Raw genomic sequence first — 27,197 nt, 5'->3', positions numbered from 1 at the left:
CTGAGTAACAATTCTCTGGCACTCAGTAACAATTCTGTCTGTCCCTGAGTATGAATTCTGTGGCCCTGAGTAACAATTCTGTCTGTGCGAGTAACAATTCTGTGTCTGTGCAAGTAACAATTTTGTGTCTGTGCGAGTAACAATTCTCTGGCACTCAGTAACAATTCTGTCTGTCCCTGAGTAACAATTCTCTGGCACTCAGTAACAATTCTGTCTGTCCCTGAGTAACAATTCTCTGGCACTCAGTAACAATTCTGTCTGTCCCTGAGTAACAATTCTCTGGCACTCAGTAACAATTCTGTCTGTCCCTGAGTAACAATTCTGTCTGTCCCTGAGTATGAATTCTGTGGCCCTGAGTAAGAATTCTCTGGCACTCAGTAACAATTCTGTCTGTCCCTGAGTAACAATTCTCTGGCACTCAGTAACAATTCTGTCTGTCCCTGAGTAAAAATTCTGTGGCCCTAATAACGTTTCTGTGGCCCTAAGTAACAATTCTCTGGCACTGAGTGAAAATTCTGTCTGTCCCTGAGTATGAATTCTGTGGCCCTAACTAGCGTTTCTTTGTCCCTAAATAACGATTCTGTGGCCCTCATTAACAAGTCTGTGTCCCTGAGTAATGGTTCTCTGTCCCTAAGTAACTTCTCTCTGTCCCCAATTCTCGTTTCTGTGGCTCTAACTCTGTCCCTGTCCCTAGTACAGAGCGGTCTGCCTCTGTTCAATGACTGCAGGCAAATGAAGATTTCCAAAATGGCCGCTATATATACCTCGACCATTACACAGTGCTGGCTGGCTGGCTGCTGATTGGCTGATGCGATCACATGTCGTTGAGAAATGCATTATGGGGCAGCGCGCCTTGTCTGCGCGCCTTCCCCGACATCCCCGCTCCGTCGCCGCACATGTCAGCCGCCATTTTCGGAAAAATTTCGATTCGCGCGTCCGAATTAGGCTGTTTTTCGGATTCGGCACGAATCGAAATTTTTCCAATATTCGACTCGAATTCCACTTCGGATACTTCGATTCGCTCATCTCTAGTCCCAATTAATGAAAACTCACCTAATTTGAACAGGATTTCTGTAGACACAGATATTATTTAGTACCCGAGAGAAGGACCAATACGTACCAAACTAAAAAAAAAAAAAGTTTTGCCCGGAGTTAAATATAATGATTTTGTTTACTGTGAAAGCTTAAAGTATATGTAAACCCTTACCTTTTAAAACCACTCATTCAGTTTAAAATAGAAATGAAATGCAAAACAATTGTGTGTACATAACATTATAAATACATTTTTTTTCCTTTTTTTATAGGTGATCACATACCCTCTGTTTTCAGCTGCATAAGAGCTAGGGGAAAAGAAACAGCAGCACACTGATCTTTCCCAGTGAATGGCTGTGCGCAGGGGGGGGGGGAGGGGTATGTCAGCACAAACTTGATCATTGGAGGAGAGCAGCCTGAGTTACAGCACAGCTAGAGAATTGACAACTGTGTGTTCTCCTTGCTTAGTAAGGTCACTTTTTAATAGTAAAGCAGAGGGACTGGCAGGAATAAAAGAGGTTTCACACAAAGGAAGCAATACAAGTACATGGTATAGCAGGCACATATCAGGAATAGGAAATGTTGTGTTTACATATTCTTTAAGTCCAGGAAATTTAAATAATCCATCCTTGCAGTGCAGGATCCGGGTGCAGGAATAAGAACTTGTATTAAATTAGGTATATATATATATGTAAACAGTGCCACACTGTACATTAAGCAAAGTAAAATAAAACTGTATTAATACTCCTCTAAGTGTACTATATGTTTAAAAATAAATTATGAAATATTCATGTGTACAAACCAATCAACCGTGTGTACTACTTTAAATAAAATGTATTTCCAGGGTACAGCAGCAATCCTTCACACCATTTTGTTATAAGTAAAAATACACAAAATATACATCTAAGATATACACCATGTCTTAAAGTAAAATTACAAAATATCCATGTGTACCACTTTAAATATATATTAAACGTATTTCCAAGATACAAGATATAGCAGCAATCCTTCACCATACCTTCTTTTAGGTAAAAAAATTAGATTTTGTCCATGTGTACCACTTTAAATGTGTTTGTCAGGGCTCCCGGGTATGACCAGAGGTGTGTGACTGACGCAGGGAAACGCAGACTTCAGATATGTTATAAACAATGTAATTTATTAACACTAACCATACAAACACAAACGCAGTGCAATACTAAAACATAACACAGTGCAAACAAACCAACCAACCACCCACAGATAACAGTACATACAATGCAAGCGTCGTCAGGCAGGCCGGGTCAATATCAGTCGGGCAGGTAGGTACAGGGGGAGCAAGCGGAGAATGGTCGGGGTCACAGGCCAGGTTCAGCAGGTAGCGGGCAGCGTGGTACAGAGGGTCAGGCAGAGGAGAATGGTCAGACAAGCCAGGGATCAGAGCAGGGTCAGCAGAGAATCAGACAGGAACAGAGAGCAGGAACAGGATACAGGGCCCAAGAGAAACACAACACCAAGGCAGAGTCTGCAGGTCTGAATGTCCCTTAAATACACCAGTATAATTAGTTCCAGGTGTTTTGACTGGCTGCAAGGTTGAGTCTCTGATTGCTGGGAGCACCCGCTGGCCAGCCCTGGTACTGCAGCTCATAAGGCAGCTGAGTCCCACTATTGCTGGCCAGTCCATTCCTGACAGTACCCCCCCCCCCCCTCAAGGAGCGGCCTCAGGACGCTCCAAACAGTCCTAGCTGGGCAAAATGTTCCACCGCCCGGGCCTGGTAACTGGCGGGATATCAAAGACTGGCACATCGGGCAGGACTCCGGGCAGCGGCACACCGGGCAGAGGCACATCGGGCAGGACTCCGGGCAGAGGCACATCGGGCTGGACTCCGGGCAGAGGCACATCGGGCTGGACTCCGGGCAGAGGCACATCGGGCTGGACTCCGGGCAGAGGCACATCGGGCTGGACTCCGGGCAGAGGCACATCGGGCAGGACTCCGGGCAGAGGCACATCGGGCAGGACTCCGGGCAGAGGCACATCGGGCAGGACTCCGGGCAGCGGCACACCGGGCAGAGGCACATCGGGCTGGACTCCGGGCAGAGGCACATCGGGCTGGACACCGGGCAGAGGCACATCGGGCTGGACTCCGGGCAGAGGCACATCGGGCTGGACTCCGGGCAGAGGCACATCGGGCTGGACTCCGGGCAGAGGCACACCGGGCAGAGGCACACCGGGCAGCGGCACACCGGGCAGAGGCACATCGGGCTGGACTCCGGGCAGAGGCACATCGGGCTGGACTCCGGGCAGAGGCACATCGGGCTGGACTCCGGGCAGAGGCACATCGGGCTGGACTCCGGGCAGAGGCACATCGGGCTGGACTCTGGGCAGAGGCACATCGGGCTGGACTCCGGGCAGAGGCACATCGGGCAGAGGCACACCGGGCTGGACTCCGGGCAGAGGCACATCGGGCAGGACTCCGGGCAGAGGCACATCGGGCAGGACTCCGGGCAGAGGCACATCGGATTACCAGGCGAAGCAGCAGGCAGCGGGCCCCCAGGCGGAGCAGCAGGCACCGGGCCCCCAGGCGGAGCAGCAGGCAGCGGGCCCCCAGGCGGAGCAGCAGGCACCGGGCCCCTGGGCGGAGCAGCAGGCATTGGGCCCCCGGGCGGGGCGACCGGCATCGGGCCCCCGGGCGGGGCGACCGGCATCAGGCCCCCAGGCGGGGCGACCGGCATCGGGCCCCCAGGCAAGGCGACAGGCGTCGGGCCCCCAGGCAGGGCGACAGGCGTCGGGCCCCCAGGCAGGGCGACAGGCCCCTAGGCGGGGCGACAGGCATCGGGCCCCCAGGCGGGGCGACAGGCATCGGGCCCCCAGGCGGAGCGGCGGGCGCCGGGCCCCCAGGAGGGGCGACAGGCATAGGGCCCCCAGGCGGGGCGACAGGCATCGGGCCCCCAGGCGGAGCGGCGGGCGCCGGACCCCCAGGTGGAGCCACAGGTCTCGGGCCCTCAGGCGGAGCGGCGGGCGCCGGACCCCCAGGTGGAGCCACAGGTCTCGGGCCCTCAGGCGGAGCGGCGGGCACCGGGCCCCCAGGCGGAGCAACAGGTCTCGGGCCCCCAGGCGAAGCGGCAGGCACCGAGTCACCAGGCACGACAGTGGGCTCCGAGTCAACTGGCATGACCGCTGGCACTGGGTCAGACATTGGATCGTCTGGCTGGACAGCGGGCATCGGGTCACCAGGCATCAGGTCATTTGGCTCGACAGCGGGCACCGCGTCATCTGGCAAGGCAGTGGGCTCCGAGTCAACTGGTATGACCGCGGGCACTGGGTCAGACATTGGATCGTCTGACTGGACAGCGGGCATCGGGTCACCAGGCATCAAGTCATTTGGCTCGACAGCGAGCACCGCGTCATCTGGCAAGGCAGTGGGCTCCGAGTCAACTGGCATGACCGCGGGCACTGGGGCAGACATTGAATCGTCTGGCTGGACAGCGGGCATCGGGTCGCCAGGCATCAGGTCATTTGGCTCGATAGCGGGCACCGCGTCATCTGGCAAGGCAGTGGGCTCCGAGTCAACAGGCACGACAGTGGGCACCGGGTCATCAGGTACCGGATTGTCTGGCTCGACAGCGGGCATCGGGTCACCAGGTATGACAGCGGGCACTGGGTCACCAGGCATTGGATCGTCTGGCTCGACAGCGGACATCGGGTCACCAGGTATGACAGCGGGCACTGAGTCAATTGGCACGACAGTGGGCACCGGATCAGGTACCGGATCATCTGGATCAACAGCGGGCATCGAGTCAACTGGCCTAATAGGATCGTCAGGCTGGATCAGTTCATCATGCTGGGTAGAGTCATCAGGCTGAATGCCGGCGTCCGGCTGAGTAGAGGCTTCAGGCTGAGTAGAGGCTTCAGGCTGAATAGAGGCTTCAGGCCGAGTAGAGGCATCAGGCCGAGTAGAGGCATCAGGCCGAGTAGAGGCTTCAGGCCGAGTAGAGGCATCAGGCCGAGTAGAGGCTTCAGGCCGAGTAGAGGCTTCAGGCCAAGTAGAGGCTTCAGGCTGAAGAGAGGCATCAGGCTGCGTACAGGCATCAGGCCGAGTAGAGGCTTCAGGCTGCGTACAGGCATCAGGCTGCGTACAGGCATCAGGCTGCGTACAGGCATCAGGCTGAGTACAGGCATCAGGCTGAGTAGAGGCTTCAGGCTGAACCACGGAAGGCAGGTTCACCGGTTTGGATACTGGCAGGATGGTATTGGTTGGAAAGAATTTTCGCTTTTTTCTGGTTTTAACTACTGGAGCACTGCAAGTAAACGCAGGTCTGCAAACGAATGGAGCAGCTGGAGACAGAGAAGAACTGGAGGATGGAACAGGAGAGGGAGCAGTTGCTACAGAGGGATTTTTCACAGGGTTAAAGGCAGGATAGGTGCAGCGAGTGGGAACAGGGTACTGACATGCGGTAGATAGCAGGGCAGGAGGAGCTGTTGGGAATGCAGGAATAGAGTTTTGAGGAAATAGATTAGAAGCAGGACTGGGTCTTTGTAAGCTGACTGAGGCTGGGTGCAACAAGTCTGTCCATGTCTGCAGTAGGGGTTGAACAAAGCTGGGCTTACACAAAGCCTGTCTGACCAAAGACTGCACTGCGTTTATACAATCTCTTAGTGTCTGTGGTGAACATGTGGAATAACGCTCCAGAAAGTAACCCACATCATCCTCTAATAACCATACCAGGGACTCTACCTGGTCTGCACTAAATGGTGGCAAAAATTTATCCCTGCATTCGGGGGTACCAGATGAAACCAACTCAGCACAAACCTCAATCAAAGGCTGCACCTCAGAGAACTCTGTGCCCTGATCTACTAGAACATGAGCGAGCCGTATACATTCTAGCAGTTGATCCCGGGTATACTCCTTCAGAGTTTGATAAGCATACTCTCTGTCATCAAACACTAGCAGATATAAATACACAACCTCATCAAGATCCATCCTTCCCATCAACAAACCAAGATGGCTTCCCTGTGCAGCCACTTCTGGTCAGGATTGGCCTTGGTGTAATGTCAGGGCTCCCGGGTATGACCAGAGGTGTGTGACTGACGCAGGGAAACGCAGACTTCAGATATGTTATAAACAATGTAATTTATTAACACTAACCATACAAACAAACGCAGTGCAATACTAAAACATAACACAGTGCAAACAAACCAACCAACCACCCACAGATAACAGTACATACAATGCAAGCGTCGTCAGGCAGGCCGGGTCAATATCAGTCGGGCAGGTAGGTACAGGGGGAGCAAGCGGAGAATGGTCGGGGTCACAGGCCAGGTTCAGCAGGTAGCGGGCAGCGTGGTACAGAGGGTCAGGCAGAGGAGAATGGTCAGACAAGCCAGGGATCAGAGCAGGGTCAGCAGAGAATCAGACAGGAACAGAGAGCAGGAACAGGATACAGGGCCCAAGAAAAACACAACACCAAGGCAGAGTCTGCAGGTCTGAATGTCCCTTAAATACACCAGTATAATTAGTTCCAGGTGTTTTGACTGGCTGCAAGGTTGAGTCTCTGATTGCTGGGAGCACCCGCTGGCCAGCCCTGGTACTGCAGCTCATAAGGCAGCTGAGTCCCACTATTGCTGGCCAGTCCATTCCTGACAGTGTTCTTATTTACATGTGTTTCCGAAGTGCATACAAAAGACTTCAATCTCCTTATTCCAAAATGTTCCTGTTTTCACCAGTGTTTTATAATATAAAATGACAAATAAAAGCAGCACAAAAAAAAGTGAAACACAATAGCAAAGTGGGAATATGATACAAAATATAACACTTCAGAAAATTTACACAAATATTTAACCACCTCCGGTCCAGTCGTTGTATATAAATGGCAGGATGGTGGCAGTGCAGGGTCGGGTGGCCATTTATGAACGGCCTCCCCGACCCCTGCTTGTGCACGCTCCCTGGGAGCACGCAGCACCGTGATCCGGTGCCTGCTGTGTCCTCTGGACACAGTGGAACACTGATCGTCATATGGGACCTCTCTGCGAGGTCCCAATCATGTGATCACTGATTGGTCAAACAGTAATCACATGCAGAGTAGTAAGCAATATGTCACTTCTGACATCATTGCTTACTACGTGTGAAATCTGTGAATGATCACAGAGGTCACATGATACAAGGCTATTCACAACAGCCTTGTACCACGTGACAAGCTGTGACCAATCACAGCTCACACAGTAGTTCTCAATGGCTGCAAGAATGCAGCCAGAGAGATGGAGAAATGATTGCTTTTACAGCCTTTATGGGTGTAAAAGCAATCAGTGTAAAAAAAAAAAAAAAAAAATCTTCATCACCCCCCACAAGTAGTACAGTGTCACCATGGTGACACTGTACTGCTAGGGTGACAGTATGTAAAAAAAAAAAACATAAATAATATAAAAAAAATTAAATAAAAATGTAAAAAAAGTTAAAATTATAATTTTTGGTTATAAACTAATTTGGGTTTTTTTTAAATTTTGGCCAAGATTTATGATAAAATATTATTTATTTGCAAAATTTTATAAGAAAAACACTTTTTCAAAATTTTTTGACTTTTTCATTTACATAGCAACAAAAATACAAATCCCAGTGGTGAATAAATACCACCAAAATAAAGCTTTATCTATCTTAAAAAATGCTAAAACATTCATATGGGTACAGTGTTGTATGACCGTGCAATTGTCATTCAAAGTGTGATAGCGCTGAAAGCTGAAAATTGGCCTGGACAGGAAGGGGGTAAAAGTGTCCGGACTGGAAGTGGTTAATATGCTCTGGAGCATTTGGTGATATCTGAGTGCACTTTATTCAATCAATTATTGTTATGTTGTTCACATAGTGATCTCGGTGGATCAATAAGGATTTTGCACTTCACCACAATTTTATTTTTTCATTTGGTGGACTTATGTCAAATGCTTTAAATATTTGTCATATTCAAGTGTCATGTATCATATTCCAACTTTTCTATTGTGTTTCACTTTTATTTTTTTCCACTGCTTTTATTTGTCATTGTTTCATGAGATGATTCTTGGATTATTCACTATTAGGGCAGCTACATGTTTACTCCTTTTATGTACTTATTTATTTATGTAGGTGAGTGATATATTGTCCACTTTTTCAGGTGTCAGGTCTCATCACACTTGCGCGGTGAATATACGGATTATTTATTTTGAATTTTAGAATATATAGTTCATCCAAAGCACATATCCCATCACCATAAAGCTTATGCTCTCACCTTGAGATTAGACCTAACATGTATTAGGTCATGTGCACCTTCTCCTTTAACCGAGGTTCTTATAAACCACAGCACTGATCACCACTCCAGCCTCCAGATGCTTCACAATCCAGTTCCATCCTCCATAATGCTTTAGATCAGGGCAGTGTAAAACTGAAAGAGGAAGAATACATACGAATGCTGCTGTTTGCAATATTTTATTTAAAAACTTTATATACATAGCTTCAAAGGTGCACTAAACACCAGAGGACTGTAGTTTCAGTCATAGGATACAGGAGAACCTCCAATAAAATAATATGGAGGTTGCTTGCTCACATATGACTTGCTAGCACACTTCCTGGTATGAAGAAGTCCGTGACTGATGCAACGCATTGAGTGGAGCCAGTGACGTTACGCCACTACCAGGAAGTATGCATGCGGCCATTTTATATGGGGTTATTATTATTATTATACAGTATTTATATAGCGCCAACAGTTTGCTCAGCGCTGTACATTACAATGGGAGACCGTACATGAGACATTAAAATAACAATACAATGCGATACACGAGGGGTTCGAGGGCCCTGCTCCTTGGAGCTTACAATCTAGGAGGGAGGAGATAGTGGTACGGGAGGAATAGCTGTGGGGGATGGAGTGGTAGGAAGAGTGGAGGATGTCACGATCGCGGCGTCAGACCCCAGACCTCCGCACCCAAACTCGTGACCGAAGGCTAGCTGATCTAAAACCGCAATGTGATGTGCTTAACAATGCCACACCCAGCTGCACCCTGCGCAACGATTTTCAGGCTAATGGATACAGATTGATGTACCAGCAGCCTGAGCGATTGTTACTGGGTCAGGTTAATTATGCAATTAACCCTTCATACTGCCACCACCTCCTTTTTGTACAGAGAAAGAGGAAACTCGGCATTATCAGCTATAACACTATAATGATTGAGATAATCGTCTGTATAAAACAGTCCGCAGGCCAGTTATACAGAGGTTTAAACAACCACAGTAGCGTCTCTTTAGAGCCAGGAATTCTTGAGTTGCAATACAGAGCTATAGAAACAGTTCAACACTTTCAGAAAGAAAGATTTATTACTAAAAGGTCAAACAGGAGCAATAAAAATATTTACAGAACAAAGATGTAACTAAGATATATATACATATACAAAGAACCATAGCACAGCAAAGAGATATCAGAGAGAGGTGCAAGGGTTAAAGTACTTGCCAAAGTCCTGGGTTAGCAGATGCAAGTTTCAGAGCAAAAGGCCACGGGTCTCTCCAGGTGGTATTGATGTTAAAATGGGAGACGTCTTCAACTTCTTTTCAGCTAGGCCTGACAGCCTGTTTTAAAGTCCCCAGCAGGGGGGTGGCTCTGCAGTCAAGGGCCAATCTTCACTTAGGGCATGGAAATATGGGTGGATGCCTCAACTAGAGCAAAAATCTCCCATAACTCATATTTGCCTATAACTTTTCATCTGCACAAGTGACAGTCCACCCGAGGGTAGATTATTATGCAGACAAGTCTGAGCATTAATTATATATCAATTATGAAATTATATACTACACGGTTCACGAGATCTATGTTTCTGCTTCCCTGAGTGTCCGAGACAAGGTGAGTGACCCATCAAACTGTTCGTCTGCTCATTGGCCATCTGAGGAGGTGTCCAGTTTTTATGTACGTCTCTCATATTCCAAGATATGAGACATAGGGGAAAAATGGATTTACCAGAAGATATCTGATTCTGTCACCTACACAGAGTTAGGTTTTATGAGGTTAGAATCTCTTTCAACTCCTGAGAAAGCTTGCATTATCTCTTAGGAGGTGTTACAATTGGCAGGTTCTGTGGACAGAGTGACTCCAACTCTCTTGGGGGCTTTTACAGCTCCTATGACCCTCCTGTGACATTCCTAACTCACACACATACTGGCCACATGTCGCTGGGCCTCTCAGGAAGGGAGGGGGAAGGAGAATAAGAGAGAAATAGATACTCTTAATAAAATGGAGTCTGCGTCCTTCACTGTGTGTTGCACACGTTTGCGACAAAGGAGATCGGCAATTAGCTGAGGGTGGGGTAGGCTTCCCTGAAGAGGTGGGTTTTCAGGGTGCGCCTAAAGGAGAGGAGAGTAGGTGATAGTCTGATAGATTGGGGTAGGGAGTTCCAGAGGATGGGGGAAGTCCTGGAGAGGAGACCAGGGAACTAGAGAGTAGGAGGTCTTGTGAGGAGCGGAGAGTACGTTTTGGGTGGTATTTGGATATCAGGTCGGTGATGTAGTTTGGGGCAGTGTCATGGACAGCTTTGTACAGGGGTTCGCCTGTATCGTATGCCTGAAAACTTAGGATAGCAGTAAAACCCCAACAGAGGTTTCAGTCCCTCCAAACGTTATACAAAACTAGAAAAATAAACATTTGGCCTGACATAAACTTTAAGAGGCTTCATTTCAGATTATTAAAGCAGGACCCAGGAGATAAAGTAGCACAGGCATACCAGATGTTCTATATGCGAACTGCCAATAATTATTTTTCTGTGGTGTCCTTATTTTAAAGGGGATCTATGGACAAAGCTATTTTGGCTATACTTTTGCTATGGGTCACAGGAGTGCAGTTCGTTCTGTATTCCTACGATGTTTTGCATGTCACTCAGTCGGTCCAGGCTCAAGAAAGATCCCTGCTTTAAAGTCAGCATCCATGCAAATATCAGGACAGGCAGCTGACTCAGTCTCTCAGAGTGCTGTTGAGAGTGCCCCCTCCACAGCCCAGCAAACCAGTGAGGGCCAGAGGGGTAAAGCAGAGACCGACAGTCACCGGCTCTCTGCAGACTGAAGACCGAGAGCTGAGTGATCAGTGGTGTTTGATTGCTCAGTTCTCGGTCTAAGAGCTGGTGGGGAATAGATGCATGGATCAATGCTACATCCACCTAGGTGAGTATGATATTTTTTTTTTGGTTTTTTTTTTTAATTCCTTCTCTTTTAATATGATTGTAATGTATTTTGCTATTTGTGTAAATGATGCAACAAGTGTTTGTGTAAACAAAAGTATTCCTGTTCAGTAACCTTATTTTTTGTTAACAGGTCATCTGTTTACCAGAAGAACCTGATGAACTAGAAGTGGGGGTATGTTCTGTGCTGTACCTTGAGACCATGTTGAAATGTTTTATCGATAGTCTACAATAAATGACTTCTCTATGAAGGCTATGCAAAGTGCAGTTAGGCATGGCAAGCAATTAGCTTTGACCGCTTTTCATATGTACTTTGATAAGCAAACATACAACATAAAAATATATATATATATATATCAGGGGTGTGGAAATTTTTGAAAAAACTACTTGCCCAGGGACTAATTGTGGTTCCCAATCTACTTGTCCAGATAAAAAAAGAAATCAATTTTAACCAAAACCATATTTAAATCTGAGGTGCTGTTAGGAATGTCTCGGACTATTAAAATCAAAAGGGTCTCTATGGCGACTTACATTTTTTTAAGATTGCGCCGTTTATCTCACCTCCCTGCCTCTCTCCAGCACCGCACCCAGGGACTAGCAGGGAGGAGAGAGACCTTGAAGTGTAATGAGCACCAATTGGGTGCTTGTCAGGAAAGGGGAGTGTCAGGCTTATCCTTTTATCCCTTTTGCTACTAAAGAAATGTTTTAATTTTTTTTTTTCTCATGTTTAAAAAATCATTTTAGGCTTGAAGATTACACAAAACTCCCAAACATTATATATTTTCTGAAGGCAAAGACCCTATAGAATAAAATAGTGGTTGTTCCAATTTTTTATGTCGCACAATATTACCGCAAAGGTCTAGTAGATGCAGAATTTCAGTAAAAAATACATTTAAATTAATTTTAGGGCACAAAAAAGCAATAAGTTACGCTATGTTTTGATAAAATATAAAAGATGAGGTTCAACCGAGTAAATAGATATCCATGACACACCTTTAATTTGCATGCGCTCGTGAAATGGCGACACATTTCAATATCGTAGATTTCCTATAGGCGACACTTTTAAAGCCCCTTATAGGTCATCAGTATAGTGTTACGGAAGAGGTCTTCGTAGGTGCTAGAATTATTGCTCTCATTCTGGCGTGCACGGTGATATGTAACGCAATGAACATTTTCATGCGTAGGTGCCCCAGCATGTGCTTTTACATTTGTATGTGAGGGTGAGGGGCCTCAAATTTTTTTTTTTGAAGGGATGTTATGTGCTTGGGTGCAAGTTTGATTTTTTTTTACTATTAAAAATTTGTATTTTTTTTTAACTTAACTTTTTTTTTCCCATCACATGGACAAAAAGTCCCCTATGTGATGATTTGGCGCCAGGTTCTCTTTAATGAGTACATGTAGGCAGAATAATAGACTGGTGCTGTCATGCTGACATAAAACAGTAGGTGCCGATAGAACTAATCAATACCCAGATTCCACTGCACATCCTGCCATGATGCCCAAAGAAGGAACTCATGAAGCATTATTCTCACCCCACCATGGGCCTATCTCTAGCTCTATTCACAAAGTTCATATCTCCTTCAAATATCCAAAGATATTGCCATTGTACCTCAGTAATTAAAAATCCCTCCTTCACGCCAAGGTTGACTGACTCCAGCTTCCAAATTTTGCTTCAAGCTGGTAAATCCAGACTAATGCATTTTAGTAATCAAATGCAGTGGCCCTCATTATCAACTCTGCAGACAGACCCCTTACTTGCCCCTTCAGGATTCTAGAAACTCATACAATTTTCTGTCTAAAATTTACGAATTTTATTGTCCCTCATGACCCAGCCTTTTTCTTGATCCACTACAATACTATACCGTACGAATGTTATATATATATATAAATGTCCTCTGTTAAGTAATCTAGTGAACACCACTAAAGCCTGCATCCTGGCGTTATAGTGCTGCTGGGAACCTCCCACTCAGTGGTTTACATGGATAAATGACCTAAAAGGAAAGATGGACCTTTCTGCTATGATATGATAACCGTTTCAATACCAGGCAATTTTACACCTTCCTGCCCAGGCCATTTTTCAGGTTTCAGCACTCTCACACTTTGAATGACAATTGCACGGTCATACAACATTGTACCCAAACTAAAATTTTATCATTTTCTTCACACAACTAGAGCTTTCGTTTGGTGGTATTTAATCACCGCTGGGGTTTTTATTTTTTGCTAAATTAACACCCGGAACGCTGATGAAATTTGCCGCCCGTCATTCGGCCATGGTTAAAGAAGTGTTCAACCATAGGTTGTTCTACTGGAATGCCTTTATTTAGTTGATTACATTTCAACTTTAACATCTCCCTAATCCTGGGTATCTTGAAAGCATCCTGCCAGTTTGGAATCAGGGAGACTCCAACATCACAAGGAGCCAGTCTCCCCTGCCCGTAACTGCAGGTTACCCTGTGCCCTTTCTATTCTTTTGTTCTGTTTCCCCATTCCTATATCTCAAACGTTTGTCTCTAACTGTCCACTCCCTATCACTCTTTCTCCACTATTCTAAACAAGTCTTATTAAGACAATGTAAAGTGTTTACCGGAGCTGACTCTGATTCCAGTAGAGGGAAGCTTATTTACTTTTTTCTTTTTATGTATTCTTAAATGGGTATTTGAGCTGTTTCTTGTTCTCTTTGTTATTTTCTTTACCTACTGTGAAATTTATGAAGATTTTTTATTACAAAGTCACGAGTCACTCTGACACAATGCTGATGTGTATTTTGGCTTGATAATACGTGACTGTAATTTTGACATCTGTTTGAGGATATTTGTCTAAGACAGATTGCATTTATTACATCCAATATTGTAACTGTCTTGTATGATATGCTTCATTGCAATTCTTAAATAAACAAAATATTTTAAAAAAGTACTCAATTCACATGGTCTTCGAGGGACAACATCTCTTCAGAGCTGCACTGAATGCTCTTATGATGGATGGCACCAGTTTTCATCTTCCTGAGCCAAAAAAGCATAATGCTCAGTCTGTAAAGTCTCACACCTTGTAACAAAAGCTTTTCATTACTCCAGGGCCTCAAACTCCAAGCCAAACTTATTATCCTGCTTCTCAGTCCGGTTGTAGGATTTGTAGTTCCAAATCTTCCAATCCCTTTCTCTGCATGAAGGTGTGCCCTACATCTCTTAGCCTTTGCAGACACTTGGACATCCAGAATTTTAGATGCTTGGATATGAAAAAAGGTTCACTGGGGATACAAGCTAGTTTAATTTCCAGTCCTCTGCCCGGTTCATCACATTGATTAGCAGATCTCCACACAGCCTTAGCAGGTCTTTTGGAAAAGGATGTACTTGCCCCAGTTCGGGAGGCAGAATTGTTTCAGGGATTTTACACTAACCTGTTCACAAACCCCAACCCAAAAGAGTGCATCCACCCCATCATTGATCTAAAAGCTCTAAATGTTTTTTTTGCAATCAGAAGTTCCCTATAGAATCCACCAGATCTGTCATTGTCCCACTTCACCAGGGAGACTTCCTAGCATTGGTGGACATCAAGCATGCTTACCTACTTCTACCCAGTTTTTCTGCGTCTTGGTGTGGGCATTATGTGCTTCCAGTTTGCAGCCCTGCCATTTGACTGTTCCTCTGTATCTTGGGTGTTTACCAGGGGTGCTGGAAGAGGCTGCTGACACAGGTGGATCCGACTGGGATCTGATGGAGGTACAGAAAGCAAAGTTCTGTGCTTGTTCAGCCTTACACAGAGTACAAACAGGGTCCTGGTTTAGTGATTCACCAACAGCCACAGGGTGGCCACCCCTATGTTTAGCACCAGACATGCTAAAATAGCAGCAACTGCAGTATGAAAATGAAAGAAGATTCCCCCAACTCCACCAGAATATACTGCAGAGCACACTGATCAAAGCTGTGGAGGTAGACCGGCCTTTTTCAATAGGATGCCTTGAGGTCTCTTTAGAAGTGCCTTGGCAAAATGACTAAAAATTGCCCCAAAATTGTGCACAAGCCAGAGGTGGATCAAGCCTACTTTTTAATTACACAAAAGCCACAGGGTTTTCATTGTGCAGTATTATGACCTTCTAGCCCCCGGCATCCCACCAACCAATGACATCATCAGTTGGTAATGAGGATGTTGGTCACCTGCTCAGCATCTTTGTTTGAGCCTCCCCTGCCCCTCTCCATCACTGCTTGGATCACATTAGCTGTGAGTGATGGAAAAAAACTTAGGGAGAAGAAAAAACATTGGAATACTAGTCAGTACCAGTGTGCAAAAGTGTATTTGACTTGGAAGAATAAATCACCTATAATGTTGGGTGTTCTACATGTGTGGATGTTGACGCATTATGTAAAACTATTAGAATAGTTTTTTTACATTTTAGAATGGGGTGCCTCGAGACTGTCCATAATTTTAGAGGATGCCTTGTGATTGTCCATAAGTTTAAAGGGTGCCTACACTAAAAAAAAAGGTTGCGAGACACTGAGGTAGACATAGGGGTGGATAGTAAAATCCCCCAAGAGCTGAGCTGCTGTAGTTGTGTCCCTTAGAAGATCTGCAGGAGCGGTGTGTGGAGAGCCGCTGTGAGGCATCCACCACATAAAAATCTAAAAACAACAGTTTGGGCTGTATACTTTTACAGAATTGCTTGGCCTTTTTAGACATGCCAAGGCCTGTTGCAAGTATTAAAACTAACTAAAAATGATCACAATTTTTACAGGCCTGTTTAACATTCACTGACTGATCTGGGAAACACTCTTAATATTGTGCAAACAGTAGGAACCCACAGCAGACAACTAGAATCCAATTTATTAGAATCCAACCAGAGAGAAGATGAATTTTGATTGGTTACTTGGGTTATACATTAAAATAAAACCGTGCAATAAGCCTGATGGCTCATATTTGGATGAATTAATAAAATAAATCATGTTTCCATTGGACTCTCCATACTCCTGAGAGGAATAGAAATAGTCACAGCTGGCCACTGCCTTGTGCTGTATTATAATAAAATTCAAAATACTAACAACAACTTACAAAGCCATCCACAACTCTGCCCCCAGCTACATCTCCAACCTGGTCTCAAAATATCAACCAAACCACTCTCTTCGATCCTCCCAAGACCTTCTGCTCTCTAGTTCCCGTGTCACCTCCTCCCATGCTCGCATCCAGGACTTCTCCTGAGCCTCTCCCATCCTATGGACGTCCCTACCCTCATTTGTCCGGCTGTCTCTTAATTTATCCACCTTTAGACGATCCCTGAAAACCTTACTCTTTAAAGAAGTCTATCCTAGTAAACCACCATTTATTTCCTCCATCAGCTCATCCCCCCACAGCTATTACCTTTTGTATCACTCAACCCTTCCTCCTAGATTGTAAGCTCTAACGAGCAGGGCCCTCTGTTTCCTTTTGTACCAAATTGTATTGTAACTGTAATGACTACCTTCATTTCATAAAGCGCTGCGCAAACTGTTGGCGCTATATAAATCCTTAATAATAATAATAATCATAAGAATTGTCTTTTTATATCTTACACCAATGTTACAATGCAATGCTTCACAACCCTACAGTTATAACTGTTCCAGTCCTCATACTCTCAATTTTAACTCAAACGGTATTTTTTAATATTTTGAAAGTAAAAAAAAAAGTTGTAATTTTCTAGCTAAGATTAATGTAATGTCATCTTTCCTAAAGGTGGTCACCATTGCTTTACGGTGTCCTAGTGGGCGTGTTTATAAAAGACGGTTTTACAAGTCTTACAGTTCTGTTGTAAGTATTGCAAGAAACCTCTGATACATAGATTTTTTGTTTTCAGGGCTTAACACCTGTACCATTACACGGGAACCCCAAATGTTACATTTACTATAGTTTTTGATCCATATATGTCTGGCTACTAATATCAAATAGCACGAATCTGAGATCCCATACCTGATTTATTAGCTACAACTGAAGGGAATTTATAGTGGCTTTGGATATATTTCTTCAAAGTAGGGTCAGGGCTAAAAAGAAATAAAATTTTATGTCAAGCAACTATGAAATATTGCAGATTATAAATTTTTGTTCATTTCAAGCTTGTAGGTAGAGCTTTAGGCTCCTCTTTCATGTTTCCAAGGCTCCCCCTACCTGCATACTATGACGTCATGAAGCCCTGTTTACATCTTAGCTTAGCAGAATCATGGACAGAATCATGTTTCTGTCCACGATTCCAGAAAAATCTAAAAATGCTCAATAACACACAACGTTTGGGTGGCCTTCATAGTTAATAGCACCCCAGAGGCATTACAGAAATGCATTATAAAACACCTGAAAAACATGCATAAATGTGCTATTCAAAAATGTGCCAAAGACGGTTCAAAAAGAAAGGGGTATAGGAGCTACTTTGGCACATTTTTGGAGTGGAGGGCAGCCCAATTCAAGTGAATGGTGCTGCTCCAAAAATGTGCGAAAAACACAATGCTCCCAGGTTGCTCAAAGTGAATGGGGCTTTAAGGAAACTGTGTTTGTAAAGGGACTATGGTCCTCCGAAATGTTCTCACACCAATGTTGGGGCCCTTTCACACCTATGCGCATGTAACAATGACCCACATTTCTGAATACCTTTGTGTTTGTACATGGATTTTATTCATGCATTATGCAAAGTGGTGGAGGACCATGTAAGAATAGAGATTTGACATAGCTCAATTGTCTTGAAAACACGGGTATACTGCCTTTTTAAAGTACTTTGATAGATAACTGTACCACATGTCCTATTAACTAAAAGGTGGTGAGGTGCAGCACATTCTGTAGGTGGGTACTAGCCAACTAGTAATGAATGGAACATACAGTCATGGCCGAAATTGTTGGCACCCTTGATATTTTTCCTGAAAATCAAGTATTTCACACAAAAAAGGTATTGCATTAACACATGTTTTGCTATACACATGTTTATTCCCTTTGTATGTATTGGAACAAATATAAAACAGAGGCAGAAAAGCAAATATGACATAATGTCACACAAAACCCCAAAAATGGGCTGGACAAAAGTATTGGCACCCTTAACTTAATATTTGGTTGCACACCCTTTGGAAAACATAACTGAAATCAGTCGCTTCCTATAACCATCAATAAGCTTCTGACACCTCTCACCCGGAATTTTGGACCACTCTTCCTTTGCAAACAGCTCCAGGTCTCTCTTATTGGAAGGACACCTTTTCCCAACAGCAATTTTAAGATCTCTCCACAGGTGTTCAATGGGATTTAGATCTGGGCTCATTGCTGGCCACTTCAGAACTCTCCAGCGCTTCTTTGCCATCCATTTCTGAGTGCTTTTTGACGTATGTTTGGGGTCATTGTCCTGCTGGAAGACCCAGGATCTTGGACGCAAACCCAGCTTTCTGACACTGGGCCCTACAGTGCGACCCAAAATCCTTTGGTAATCCTCAGATTTCATGATGCCTTGCACACAGTCAAGGCACCCAGTGCCAGAGGCAGCAAAACAACCCCAAAACATCATTGAACCTCCACCATATTTTACCGTAGGTACTGTGTTTTGTTCTTTGTAGGCCTCATTCCGTTTTCGGTAAACAGTAGAATGATGTGCTTTACCGAAAAGCTCTATCTTGGTCTCATCTGTCCACAAGACGTTTTCCCAGAAGGCTTTTGGCTTACTCAAGTACATTTTGGCAAACTGTAGTCTTGCTTTTTTATGTCTCTGTGTCAGCAGTGGGGTCCTCCTGGGTCTCCTGCCATAGCGTTTCATTTCATTTAAATGTCGACGGATAGTTCGCGCTGACACTGATGCTCCCTGAGCCTGCAGGACAGCTTGAATGTCTTTGGAACATGTTTGGGGCTGCTTATCCACCATCCGGACTATTCTGCGTTGCAATCTTTCATCAATTTTCCTCATCCGTCCACGACCAGGGAGATTAGCTACAGTGCCATGGGTTGCAAACTTCTTGATAATGTTGCGCACTGTGGACAAAGGCAAATCTAGTTCTCTGGAGATGGACTTGTAACCTTGAGATTGTTGATATTTTGCCACAATTTTGGTTCTCAGGTCCTCAGACAGTTCTCGTCTCCTCTTTCTGTTGTCCATGCTTAGTGTGGCACAGACAGACACACAATGCAAAGGTTAAGTGAACGTCTCTCCTTTTTATCTGCTTTCAGGTGTGATTTCTATATTGCCCACACCTGTTACTTGCCCCAGGTGAGTTTACAGGAGCATCACATGCTTGTAACATTCTTATTTATCCGCAGTTGTGAAAGGGTGCCAATACTTTTGTCCAGCCCATTTTTGGAGGTTTGTGTGACATTATGTCGAATTTGCTTTCTTTCCTCCCTTTTTTTGTTTTGTCCCAATACACACAAAGGGAATAAACATGTGTATAGCAAAACATGTGTTAATGCAATACGTTTCGTGAGAAATACATGATTTCCTGGAGAAATATCAAGGGTGCCAACAATTTCGGCCATGACTGTATACTTGAAATACATTTTGACATGAAAATGGAAGTGGACAGGATTTTTTTTCTCAGAGAGCAGGTACAGGTTAACCCTTCCATGTTAACCCTTGTCCCCGCATCCTACCCACCTCTGAGCACCGTCTCTTGGTTCCCACCTCCTAGTACAGCCCTTTTAGAGAATACAGAACCAAATATTTTGTGGTGCTAAGTAATTTGTATTGAATTTGGTATTGATAAAAAAACAATAAAATAGATCCCCTGCAGTCAGCAACAGAAGACCCCACAGCAATAATAGATCCCCCCGGCAACAATAGACACCCCCCAGTAACAATAGACCCACACAGTGCCACCCCCGCAAGTAACAATAGATCCCCACAGCGACAATATACTGTATCTCGCAGCAGTCAGCAACAATAGACGCCTCTCTCAACAGTAGATCCCTCCCAGCAACAACTGACCCCCAGCAATAATAGATCCCTTACAAGTAACAGTAGACACAACTGTTAAAATAGATCCCCCAGCAGCCAGAAACAATAGACCCTTCCCTCAACAGTAGATACCTCCCAGCAACAACTGACCCCACTTCCAGCAAAAATAGATCCCTTACAAGAAACAACAGATCCCCCAGCAGCCAATAACCCTCTAGCACACCCCATCACTCCTTGCAATTACATACTTTCAGTGCTGGAGGTGCCTGAACTTCATTCCCCTGTGTTCCCACTGAAAAAAAAGCCCTGGAAGTGGAGATATATTGTGTGTTCCATGTGAGTTCATCCTTTGTCAAGATACTACAGAAAATATATTGTTAACCAGTTCTGCGCCGCCCTACAGCAGAAATAGTGCTACAGGGCGGCACGGGTGCGCAAAATCACATATATATACTATATAATTTTGCAGTAACCTACCCACGCCGTCATTCGCGGCCTTGGCTGTCAATCACCAGGTCCCGGCCAGTGATTACTCACCGACACCCGGTGATTGCCGAGTATCTCCGATGGGAGAGAGACCTGTATGTAAACAATACAGATCTCTCCCCTGTCCACTCCTGCACACTGCTTTGTATGGCTCTGCATAGCAGAACCATACAAAGCAATGTTTTATTTATTTATTTCAGGTACTTCTATAGCGCCGTCAATTTACGCAGCGCTTTACATATATATTGTACATTCACATCAGTCCCTAACCCTCAAGGAGTGTACAATCTAAGGTCCTCACATTCATACATACGCAAACTAGGGACAATTTAGACAGGATCCAATTCACCTACCAGCATGTCTTTGGAGTGTGGGAGGAAAACGGAGTACCCAGAGGAAACCCACGCAGGCACAGGGAGAACATGCAACATGAAATAAAAATAGAATAAAAATAAAAGCAATGTGCTTACAGTGAAGCACACACACAGCCCCCAAAGTGAAAGAGCACACAGTTAATCCTTTGAGCGTTCCAGATTTTAACCCCTTCCTGCCCAGTGCCATTAGTACAGCGTGAGTGCTTTTTATTAGCACTGGTTACTGTATTGGGGATGTCAGTGACACCAAGTCAGTTCCCCCCAGTGTTAGAATGCCCTCCGCAGTCCCACTATAAGTCGCTGATCGCTGCCATTACTAGTAAAAATAGAAAAACAATTCCAGTATATATACCGCCATTTGTAAACACTATAACTTTCACGTAAACCAATTAATTTACATGTATTGGGATTTTTTTTTTTTTTTATAGGAAAGACATGTAGCAGAATACATTTTGGCCTGAATTTATGATGAAATTTGATTTTTAAAATTTTCACTGGACATGTTTAATAGCAAAAAGTCAAAAATATATATATTTTTTTCCTCAAAATTGTCGGTCTTTTTATATTTATAGCGTAAAAAAAAAACACACAGGTGATCAAATACCATCAAAAGGAAGCCCTATTTGTGGGAAAAAAATATGTAAATTTCATTTGGGTGCAGCGGTGCATGACCGCACAATTGGCAGTTAAAGTAACGCAGCGCTGTATTGCAAAAAATGGCCTGGTCAGGAAGGGGGGTAAATCCTCAAGAGGGCAAGTGGTTAACTTTCTTGTTGTGCTTTGTGCAGTCAGTTGAGCTAACCTCAGACCAATATTATTCACCTAGTTTCCTGGCTGACACTTATTGCTGTCCATAAAAGAGGAAACCTATCCATAATTAGTCAGAGGCTGCTACTACAGTGCTATGTATTGCTTTAGTGACATTGACAGACATGTGCAGCTACATACACACTAGTGGTGTACCACAAGGCTCTGTCCTCGGTCCTATTCTGTTTAATCCATTTGTGAGTGATATAACTGAAGGTTTGGTGGTTAAGGTACATCATTTTTTGCTGAAGACACAAAGGCGTGCAATAAGGGTTGCTATCGCTGGAGGTGTCTGTAACATGGATGCATGATTTGGCATTGCTGGAAAATTGGTCCATTGAAACTGTTCAATGTCTCTAAATGTAAAATAATGCACCTAGGGCAAAAAAATCCCTTGACAAAATCCAACATTGGGGGTACAGCGTTGGCCAGCACTATGGAGGAAAATGATTTGGGAGTACCTATCTTAGATGATTGCAAAATCAAACAATGTGACCAGGCAGTGGATAAAGCAAAAAGAATTCTAGGATGCGTCACTTTGCAGGAGGAAAGAGATCCTGATTCCCTGATCTTTAGTTAGACCTCATTCACTCCTTACCTCACTTACAAAAAGATATTAATAATATAGAACAAGTCCATCACTTGTGAAGTTCAGTTTCACTTGCCTGTCCATATATATGTGCCTTGGATGCTATTGGTATTTTTGCTCTATGTAGAGATATAGTTGGGCTCAAAAGTTTGCATACCCTGGCAGAAATCGTGAAATTTTTAAATTTATATTGAAAATATGACGGATCATGTCAAAATAAAAAAGTATTTTATTTAAGTATAGTGATCATATGAAGTCATATCACATAGCTGTTTGGCTCCTTTTTTAAATCATAATGTTAACAGAAATCACCCAAATAGCCCTGATCAAAAGTTTACATACCCTGGAATGTTTGACCTTGGTACAGATGCATGAGGTGACACACACGGGTTAAAATGGCATTTAAAGGGTAATTTCCCACATCTGTGGCATTTAAATTGCAGTTAGTGTCTGTGTATAACGATTAGTGCCAAAATGACTTGTGAGCTAATATGGTGAAAATCAAAAAATTTGTTATCTACTTCAAAAAATTAATTATATATATAATAAAAATAATTAATATATATGTAAAAACATGTTCGCTAGCACCCTACACCAACTCATAAATAGTGTTATTAACTCTGAATGTTCAAACAATGGTGCAGCACTCCCTTACTGAATAGATGATATACTAAAAATAATATATAAATTAGTGTACCAAAAAATATTATTAAATTTATAAATCCTACCCTTGTGATTATGAATCTACAAATGCTCTATATAATTAACCTGAATATAAACAAGTGTATTAGTGACCGAAACAATATAATTATCCAATCGCATAAAACAGAAATAATATATCACATCAACCAGTGTCCAAAATAATATTTAAATAAATAGTTCTCCAATGTTAATATATGGATTTGTTCCAACACATAAGGCGGCTTCAGGATAATTGTTCCTCTATTATGCGCTTACCTCCTTATTTGTCTACTTATTATAGCCACGTGATCGGTGGCGTAACGCGTAGGGGAGGGGCTCTGACGTCATCACGCTTAGTCGGCCTGTCACGGCGAGTACGAGATTTGTGCTGAGCACACACAAAGTTTGATAAGGCGCTTTTTATTTGTTAAAGATGTGAGTGGGATTACTGGCTCTGTTAATAAAGGTCTTTAAAGGATAAGGCACTATCTTTTGCTTTTCTTTTGGTATCATGTATGTGGAGACTCGGAGGGGATACAAGGAGGAATAGACCCCTGGAGGTGAGAAGGGGAAATCCATCCATCCATTCATCTTTATACCACCATAAGAAACCACACACTGGAGAGATATCAGGTGGATAATCAGCAAATTGCAGTGTGGAACCATCTGGGAAGGTTTCTTATGGTGGTATAAAGATGAATGGATGGATTTCCCCTTCTCACCTCCAGGGGTCTATTCCTCCTTGTATCCCCTCTGAGTCTCCACATACATGATACCAAAAGAAAAGCAAAAGATAGTGCCTTATCCTTTAAACACCTTTATTAACATAGCCAGTAATCCCACTCACATCTTTAACAAATAAAAAGCGCCTTATCAAACTTTGTGTGTGCTCAGCACAAATCTCGTACTCGCCGTGACAGGCCGACTAAGCGTGATGATGTCAGAGCCCCTCCCCTACGCGTTACGCCATCGATCACGTGGCTATAATAAGTAGGCAAATAAGGAGGTAAGCGCATAATAGAGGAACAATTATCCTGAAGCCGCCTTATGTGTTGGAACAAATCCATATATTAACATTGGAGAACTATTTATTTAAATATTATTTTGGACACTGGTTGATGTGATATATTGTTTCTGTTTTATGGGATTGGATAATTATATTGTTTAGGTCACTAATACACTTGTTTATATTCAGGTTAATTATATAGAGCATTTGTAGATTCATAATCACAAGGGTAGGATTTATAAATTTAATAATATTTTTTGGTACACTCATTTATATATTATTTTTAGTAAATCATCTATTCAGTAAGGGAGCGCTACACCATTGTTTGAACATTTAGTGACTGTGTATAATTAGTCAATTGTTAGCTTTCACATAGATGCACTGAGCAGGCTAAATACTGAGCCATGAGGAGCAGAAAAAAACTGTCAAAAGACCTGCGTAACAAGGTAATGGAACTTTATAAAGTTAGAAAAGCATATAAAAAGATATCCAAAGCCTTGAATGTACCGGTCAGTACTGTTCAACCACCTTTTAAGAAGTGGAAAGTTCTGGTATCTCTTGATACCAAGCAAATGTTAGGTAGACCAAGAAAGATTGCAGCCACAGCTGCCAGAAGAATTGTTCGGGATACAAAGAAAAACCCACAGATAAACCCACTGCTCTGGAAAAAGACGGTGTGGATATTTATAAGGAGCACAATACAACAATACGTAAACAAAAATGAGCTGTATGGTCGAGTTGCCAGAAAGAAGCCTTTACTGTGCCAATGCCACAACAAAGCCTGGTGAGGTGTGTCAAGGTGTGTCAGGCATATTGTACTGGGCTTTTTTGTAAAGGCTTCTTTCTGGCAACTCAACCATACATCTAATTTTTGTTCAAGAATTGTATTGTTCTCCTTAAAAAAATCTACAACTATGTAATAGCAAATGGCTTCATATGATCACTATCCTTAAAGTGTTACTAAACCCAGGACCCTGCATCCACTATATCTGGTCTCCCACAGTACACAGAACATGGAAGTTCAGTTATTTTAGTAGATATAAACTACTAAATACCTTTTCTTATCAGCAGTTACAGCAGTCTTCTGACTTCTATCAGTGCCCAGCAGAGCACATGTTAAAGCTTGTAGGAGGAGTTTTCATTTTTATCTAGGAGGATGCAGAACCCCTGACCTCTGTCTGGACAATGCTGTTTGGCCCTGTGTTGATCACATGCACTCTCCCTAGGTAAAAAAAAAACCTCTAGTAATACACACCAAATTGAGCATGTGCAGAGTACTCCACACGATATGCCTTATCAGGAGATAAGAGGGTGACACTGGAAGATGGGGAGGATCAGAGAAGTCAGGATCAAACCGCATTTTTACACAATGCAGAGGATTTAACCCTTCGGTTCCACAATGAGTATAACAAGCATGCTTTACTGCATATACAGACTGATTTTAAAGTTGTGCATTTAGTAACACTTTAAATGAAAAAGGAATGAAAAATGAAAGTTTTTTGGCATGATTAGTCATATTTTCAATATAAATGCCAAAATTTTGAGGTATGCAAACTTTTGAGCACAACTGTATTCCTTAGTAGTGATCGAACTGCCCTGTTTATTGCCTCCAGTCTGTTTTACATCTGGACATGTTCTTCCTGTTATACCTTTCTATATGTCTTTTGCATAATGTAGTGTTTGACTGTTTAATGGGTCACCATTTTTGTACTAGCTTTTGTACATTACACAAAAATCAATAAAAATTTTGAAATACAAAAGATAGAACGAGTCCAGAGATGGACAGCAAAATAGGCGAAAGGTATAAAATATCAGGAAAGACTCCAGGAACTTAATATATATAATTTGGAGGAAAGACAGGAAAGGCAGACGTGACTAAAAACCTTAAATACATTAATGGTGTAAATAAAGTTGAAGGTGTGAATAAGGTTCAATTTCAATATTTGGTTAAACTTAGGAAGATAGGACATGACCTCAAAACTAACATTAGGAAGTATTATTTTACAGAAAGAGTAGTTGTGAGTCAGTCAACAGTAAGTGGATTCAAACATGCTTGGAGACAAAAAGGGGCAGACTCGATGGACCACTTGGTCTTTTTTCTGCCATCACTTCTATGTCTCTACATCAATGCTTTGTGAATGATATGTACAGATCTGACTCATTCGTGGAGATTAACAATCCAAAGCCAGAATTGAGCTGGGGAATCAGATACAATAGTTACATTCTTAAACCGAAACTTTGCTCTCTCAGTCAACATGGACTATTTCTAGTAAACGGATAGTAAAGTATATCATATTTACTTGTTTTAAACTAGTGGTGCACCGAAATGAAAATTCTGGTGCTGAAACAGAAACTTCAAAATGCACTTGGCCAAAAACCGAACCCGAAACGGTTTTTAAAAATGAATATATATTTTTTGAAAAAAATACTTTGATTAAAAAAAAAACAACAAAAAAAAAACCCCAATATATACCCCAATTTTTTTTGTAAAATATGAAAGAGGATGTTACAGCGATTAAATAGATACCCAACATGTCACGCTTTAAAATTGCACAGGATTGTGGAATGGCGTCAAACAGCGGTATTTAAAAATCTCCATGGGTGATGCTTTAAAAATTTCTATAAGTTAGCAGTGTAAAGTTACAGAGAAGGTCTAGTGTGAGAATTATTGCTCTTGCTCTGACGTTCGTGGCGATACCTCACATGTGTGGTTTGAACACCATTTACATATGTGGGCATGGCCTACATATGCATTCACCACTACGTGGGGGGACGGGCACTTTAAACTTTTTTTTATTTATTTAATGGGTTTTTTTTGGGGGGGGGGGGTTGCACTATCCCTTTAAAAAAATTGTAATCACTTTTTTTTTTTTTTTTACAAAAAAGTTTTATTGTAGATGAAGCAGAGATAAACAAACATTCGGATCACAGATTCAGTGACCATCAAATATAAATTGTACTGGATAAATGGAAACCAATTTAAATCATACATTGAAAAATTGTAATCACTTTTATTCTTATCACAAGCAATGCATGCATCACTTGTAATAGGAATAATTAGTGACAGGTCCTCTTTATGAAGAGATATGGGGTCAATAAGACCCCACATATCTCCTCTGCAATGTAAAGAATTGGATAAAAAAAAAGCATTGATCTAGTGCTTTAAAGAAAACAAAATGGCCGGAACGGGAAGTGAC

At 43.0% G+C, this 27,197-nt stretch overlaps 1 protein-coding gene across 3 annotated transcripts in view; it reads left to right on the top strand.

Moving 5' to 3' along the window:
* UBXN8 (UBX domain protein 8) overlaps positions 1-27,197 on the top strand; it is a 76,007-nt gene that overhangs the window by 47,476 nt on the left and 1,334 nt on the right. For 2 of the 3 annotated variants that reach the window (XM_089675120.1, XM_089675099.1), the window contains exons 6-7: positions 11,319-11,360; positions 16,883-16,957. In XM_089675120.1, coding sequence (XP_089531246.1) covers positions 11,319-11,360; positions 16,883-16,957 — 117 coding nt within the window. The remainder of the gene's footprint in view (positions 1-11,318; positions 11,361-16,882; positions 16,958-27,197) is intronic. The other variant, XM_089675109.1, reaches the window with a different exon arrangement.

The sequence above is a fragment of the Staurois parvus genome, unplaced genomic scaffold, assembly GCF_062004578.1.
Source record: "Staurois parvus isolate SC_StPar_1 unplaced genomic scaffold, SC_StPar_1.0 ptg000013l, whole genome shotgun sequence".
NCBI classification, from domain to species: Eukaryota; Metazoa; Chordata; class Amphibia; order Anura; family Ranidae; genus Staurois; species Staurois parvus.
The sequence above is the reverse complement of the archived record's forward strand: the minus strand, read 5'-3'. Positions and strand labels throughout refer to the sequence as shown.